The sequence below is a fragment of the Uranotaenia lowii genome, chromosome 2 (genome assembly GCF_029784155.1).
Source record: "Uranotaenia lowii strain MFRU-FL chromosome 2, ASM2978415v1, whole genome shotgun sequence".
Taxonomy (NCBI): Eukaryota; Metazoa; Arthropoda; class Insecta; order Diptera; family Culicidae; genus Uranotaenia; species Uranotaenia lowii.
The window spans coordinates 420,796,731-420,803,253 of record NC_073692.1 but is presented as its reverse complement, the minus strand read 5'-3'; the positions used below and the strand labels follow the sequence as shown (position 1 = coordinate 420,803,253).

Here is a 6,523-nt window from a genome sequence, read left to right as displayed (position 1 = left end):
TGTTTGGTATCGAGGGTACGAACGAGTTGGCTTCAAGAAAATTTTCACACGGAAACCGAGGCGTGAAATTATTTCCTCGTATCGAAATTTGCGGCTAGGACGTGCATACCTGTAAAGGTGTTCAGCCTTATTTTTGTTAAGGTAAATTAAGCTTACAGTATATGTCCTTTGCCGAAGCTTGTTCAAATCTGAATACTACATCGTATTTTCCCCGTTTGTATCCTGAATTCAAATCTGATCTGAGGGCAACCATTCCAATCGCGAATAATATTGAGGAAAATCCACGTTTGAAGGCAACGCACGCGTAGTACGCCAAGGCTTTCGGGAGTCGATCGATACCTGTAGAGGAGTGCAACTTTAGTTTCTTTAAAGTAAGTTAAGCTCTACAGTGTATGTTCATTGCCGAAGCTTGTTCGTAGTACAAATACTCACCTGTCATTTTATCACTGTGTACCACTGCGTGAATCCGTTTAACCGAGAACCATGGCTACTTCCGGCGCCCAATCGTCTACCAGAAACCCACCGCTGAGGAATCTCCAAACCAGATTGAAGGCAATGCTGGAGATGTTCAAGGCACTAACCGCGTTTGCGAACACTTTGGGCGAGGTTACATCTGTTCAGCAAATCCAAGTCAGGTTGGAAAAGCTGAATGAGTTATGGGACAAGGTCAACGATGCTATCATGGATGTAGAAATTCATGAAGAGTATTCGTCGAAGGAAGGCGCTTGTCCAGGTATAAGGTTGGACTTCACCACCCGTTACTACGATGCCAAGGCCAGCATGTTAGACCGGATCAAGGAGTTGGAAGGAAACACCGCGAACACCAGCGTTCTGCAATCCACCCGCATCATGGAGTCATCCATTCAGCCAGTCACGGAACATGTTAGGCTACCCCAGATAAGGTTGCAGACTTTCGACGGCAACATCGATCAGTGGTTGAGTTTCCGGGATCTTTTCCTATCGCTGATCCATTCCAAGGTGGACTTACCAGACGTGGAAAAATTCCACTATCTAAAAGGATGCCTAGCCGGAGAAGCCAGAGCACTCATCGACCCTTTGGCTCTAACGAGAGCCAACTACAACATCGCTTGGGAAACACTGATGACTAGATACAACGACAGCAAGGTTTTGAAACGTCGACAAGTTGGAAATCTATTCAAACTCCCGAAGGTTACCAAGGAATCGTCATCAGAAATTCAGGTGTTGCTGGAAGGCTTCGAACGTGTGGTGCAAACGTTAGATCAGCTGGTGAAGCCCGAGGATTATAAGGATTTGTTGCTGTTGGAGGTATTATGCTCGAGGCTGGATCCCGTAACTCGTCGTGCTTGGGAAGAGCACAGTGCGCATCAGACCGAGGACACTGTCAAGGATCTCACACAGTTCCTTCAAACGCGAGTCAAAATTCTTGCCTCACTACCATCAAAAGCCCAGGATACCAAGCAGGAGCCCTCACAGTTGCCTAAAAAGAACTTCGCCTCGAGAACAAGTTATAGCGCAGCACAGATGTCATCCGGAACGTGCATCGCTTGCTCAGAATCTCATCTGCTTTACACTTGTCCAGCGTTTTCAAGGTTGAATGCATCCGCTCGTGACAAATTACTGAGGCAGCATTCTCTATGCAGGAATTGTTTTCGACGTGGTCATCAAGCCTCAGAATGCAGATCTATGCAAGTGTGCCGTAAGTGTAGGGGAAAGCATCACACTTTAGTGTGCTTCAGAGAAGACGGTGGAGGTTATAGGAATCCTCAATCAGCATCACCCGCCAGAAGAGTTCAACAGTCATCTCATCCTGCAGAGACAACAGCAGGAACTGTCTCTTCAAATGTTGCCAGGAACCACTCGTCGACGATAATCCTCGCCACAGCAGTCGTTTTGGTTGAAGACGATACAGGGAAGGCCTTTCACGCGAGGGCTCTACTAGACTCCGGATCGGAGAGCAACTTCATGTCAGAGAGGCTCTGTCAACGGATGAAGATCTCCCGAAGGCGTTCAAATATCTCGGTACTCGGAATCGGCAAGGCAAATACAACTGTGAAATACCAGATTTCTGCAGTTGTGAAGTCACGTACATCTAGTTTTGCGAGAAATATGGAATTTCTTCTTCTCCCAGCGGTTACTGCAGATCTGCCTACTACTAGCGTGACGGTTTCTTCGTGGAAGTTCCCACAGGGTGTGGAACTAGCGGATCCAGGTTTCTTTCAATCAAAATCGGTCGATTTGGTACTCGGCATTCAGCATTTCTTCTCCTTTTTGCAAACCGACAACAAAATTCCGCTTGGCGAGGGGCTGCCAATGCTGATAGATTCAGTATTCGGTTGGTTGGTCACCGGAGCAGTTGAACACCAGGGTTCAGCTCGGCGCATCGTTTGCAATGCAGCTTCTACAGTTCATCTAGACGAACTTCTCACCAGGTTTTGGTCGTGTGAGGAGATAGGGTCTCCGAACATATTTTCCCCGGAAGAACAACGCTGCGAGGCGCAGTTTGTTCGCACTATCCAGAGGAGTTCTGATGGACGATACACCGTAGGCTTACCGAAGAACGACGAGATACTTTCGACGATGGGCGAGTCGCGCGGCATAGCACTTCAGCGACTAGATGGCTTAGAAAGGAGATTGGCGAGGGATCCAGAGTTGCGGAATCAATATAACCAGTTCATGGATGAGTACGTGAATCTTGGGCACATGCGTAGGGCGCATGTGGGCCCGGAGAAGCGTTGTTATCTACCACACCACCCAGTCATCAAACAGGCCAGCACAACAACGAAGGTTCGAGTGGTATTCGATGCATCGTGTAAGAGCAGCAGTGGCGTTTCCCTGAACGATGCACTCCTGGCAGGACCTGTGATCCAAGACGAGCTACGAGCCCTTATCATGCGTTGCCGAATGAAGCGGATAATGATTGTTGCAGATGTCGAGAAAATGTTCCGACAAATAGGTATCGATAGAGCAGACATGCCACTTCAAAGCATTCTGTGGAGGAAAGATTCATCGGAGAACGTGGAAACGTATGAACTCACCACCGTTACATACGGTACAAAACCGGCACCGTTTCTCGCTACCAGAACACTGAAGCAGTTGGCCACAGATGAGCAGGAATCATATCCAATGGGATCCAAGGCAATAATGGAAGACGTCTACATGGATGACGTTTTGACTGGAACGGATAACGAAGAAGCGGCTTCAATACTCTGCGAACAACTAATCAGCCTAACGAAACGTGGAGGGTTTCGACTAAGAAAGTTCGCATCCAATTCGCCAACGGCCTTGCGATCAGTAGACGACGAAGACCTCGCGTTGCCGCATATGAAAGAAATACAGTTGGATCCAGACCCGGCAGTCAAAACCCTAGGGCTTGTGTGGCAACCTCGAACAGACGTTTTGCGATTCAACTTTACCATATTGGATATCCCGGAAAACGAAAGGCTAACAAAACGGAAAATTCTATCGGCAATCGCAATGTTGTTCGATCCACTTGGTATGGTAGGAGCTGTCACCACAACCGCAAAAATTTTCATGCAGAGGCTGTGGAAATTGAATGAGAATGGAGAAAGGCTTGACTGGGATCATCCGGTTCCAGTTGAAGTTGAACGAGAATGGCGCAATTTTCACCGGCAGCTTCACTTGATGAACGAGTTGAAGATACAGCGCTGTGCAGTCGTCCCAAATTGTGTTAAGATGGAGCTGCACTTCTTTTCGGACGCTTCGGAGAAGGCGTATGGTGCCTGCGCATACATCAAGAGCATCGATGCTCAAGGAAGGATTTTCGTACATCTACTAGCGTCGAAATCGAAGGTTGCACCCTTGAAATGCCAGTCGATACCCAGGTTGGAGTTGTGCGGGGCACTATTATCAGCGGAATTATCCTGCAAGGTACGAGAGGCGTTGAAGGTCGAAATGGATATGTTTTTCTGGACGGATTCAACTTGCGTGCTGCAGTGGTTGAAGGCGATTCCGACGACGTGGGCTACGTTTGTTGCAAACCGTGTAGCGAAAATCCAATCAGCTACGGAGAACTGTGTTTGGAGACATGTTCCAGGGGTACAGAATCCATCAGATCTTATTTCCCGAGGCTTAAATCCCGATCAGATCCAGGAGAACAATCTTTGGTGGAATGGTCCCGAATGGCTACTGCAGAATAATTATCCGGAACAACCCAGCAGCTTTTGCACTGAGGGAGCAGATGCAGAAGTCCGGCATGTTGCAGTGAACCTGGCAACAAGTCAAACCGATTTTGGAGCAGAATACGTTGGAAAATTCTCGTCGTTTACCAAGCTTATACGCTGCACCGCATACTGGATGCGACTGATGCGTATCTTGATGAAAAATGAGACAAGTCCCAAGAGTTTTCTAACCGTCACAGAGCTTAGAGACGCCGAATATGCTATAATCCGCCGAATACAGCAGGAGACGTTTCCTGAAGAATGGAAGTGCTTGGTCGAAGGAAGGGAAATTCACCGAGGCTCACCCCTAAGATGGTTTGCTCCGCGAATGTCTTCGGAGAGTTTAATACGAGTTGGCGGCCGGTTAGGTAAATCGGAAGTGTCGGAAGATACCAAGCATCCAATAGTTTTACCGGCAAAACACCCCTTCACAATTCTGTTGTACGAGTACTACCATCAGAAGCTGATGCACGCAGGTTCACAGTTGCTGCTCAGCTCTGTTCGTTTAAAGTATTGGCCACTTGGAGGTCGGAATGTTCCTCGGCAGATTATCCACAACTGTAAACAGTGTTTCCGCTCCAAACCTAGTCCCATTCAGCAGTTCATGGGTGAATTGCCTTTAGCTCGTGTCACGAGATCGAGACCGTTTTCCAAGACCGGTGTGGACTACTTCGGACCAGTATATGTTCGCTTAGCCCCAAGACGACCAGCAATTAAGGCCTACGTAGCAGTTTTCATCTGTCTCTGCACGAAGGCAGTGCACCTCGAGTTAGTTTCGGACCTTTCGACGGATCGATTTCTCCAAGCATTACGCCGCTTTATTGGGAGAAGAGGATATTGTTCGGATATTTATTCGGATAATGGGACGAATTTCGTAGGAGCTCGTAATTTTCTGCAAGAACTTCTGATTCATTTCCGTAACAGCCAACATCAGGAGAAGGTAGCCAAGGAGTGCGCGAACAACCATATTCAGTGGCATTTTATTCCCCCCGCTGCACCCCATTTTGGAGGCCTTTGGGAAGCTGCAGTTCGTTCGGCCAAGAAGCATCTTCTCAAGGTTCTTGGAGAAAACGCTGTTTCCTTCGAAGATATGATCACGTTGCTTGTTCAAGTGGAGAATTGTTTAAACTCGAGACCGATAACTGCGTTAACCGATGACCCAGGAAACCTTCAACCGTTGACACCTGGGCATTTTTTAATTGGAGAACCATTTCAACAGCTACCAGGAAGGGATTACAGCGAAGTACCGATGAATCGGCTTAATCAGAGCCAAGTTATCCAGAAAAAGCTACAACATTTTTGGGATAGATGGAGAACAGAGTATCTCACTCAGTTGCAAGGGCGATACAAGAGATGGAAGTCACCTATCGAGATAACTGTTGGGAAACTAGTGATCATCAAGGACGATAATCTACCGCCATGCCGCTGGAAGATGGGACGTGTTGAAAAGCTGCATCCTGGATCCGACGGTGTTGTTAGAGTAGTTACTCTGAAGACGGCTACAGGACCTTCTACGCGCCCAGTTGAAAAGCTGTGCATACTACCAGAATCATTTCAGCCTGAAGAAGATTCCCAACTTGCCCGTGAAAACCAAACAGATCAGACCTCCCCCTTGTGTTCGTGAGATTTCGTTCTTTTATTTTCAGAACCGCGAGCGATTCAGGATGGGCGAGGATGTTGGATTACTAGAGAGCGATGTCAGGCTAAACCAATAACCCTTCGTACGACCCTGGATCATTAATGAAGAAGGACGGTTCAAAGATGTCGAGATGCAACTGTCAGCATCTCTAATGAACAGCTGATTAGAAGGAGTAAAATGATTGTGGACTATGTTTGTCTTTTACCAAAAAAGAAGCCAAAATTTTGTATTGTATTCAGTCTTAGTCTTAAGAAAAACCGCCATTGGAACAGATGTTGATTTAGAATAGTAGTTTGTTAAATGTTGTCGTAGTAAAAATAAATGTTTAAGTAAACCGTTGATTTTCCGTAAAACCCGCGTTGAATAAATTGTGTCAAAAACTTACCTGTGACTTGTGAATAAATAGTGTAAAAATCCAAGTCAGTGTTTTGATAACCAAGTCACAATCGTCGAAAGAGCTGACCCAATAGCTCCACCCAATCAAGGAATCCCCCACCGGTAAAATACAGTCCACGAAGGTATCCCGCACCCCAACAGTGACATAAACGACAAAAATGACAAAAATGACAAAAAAGACAAAAATGACAAAATTGACAAAAATGACAAAAATGACAAAAATAACAAAAATGACAAAAATGACAAAAATGACAAAAATGACAAAAATGACAAAAATGACAAAAATGACAAAAATGACAAAAATGACAAAAATGACAAAAATGACAAA

The 6,523-nt window shown here is 46.3% G+C and overlaps 1 protein-coding gene across 1 annotated transcript; it reads left to right on the top strand.

Moving 5' to 3' along the window:
• Window positions 1-483: 483 nt before the first annotated feature.
• Window positions 484-5,784, top strand: LOC129743460 (uncharacterized). The gene has a single exon (XM_055735497.1). The coding sequence runs from the start codon at window positions 484-486 to the stop codon at window positions 5,782-5,784; it is 5,301 nt and encodes a 1,766-aa protein (XP_055591472.1).
• Window positions 5,785-6,523: the final 739 nt, after the last annotated feature.

What these genes read in the sequence shown, in the direction of transcription:
- LOC129743460 (XM_055735497.1), top strand. Translation starts at nt 484, where the DNA reads ATGGCTACTTCCGGCGCCCAATCGTCTACCAGAAACCCACCGCTGAGG.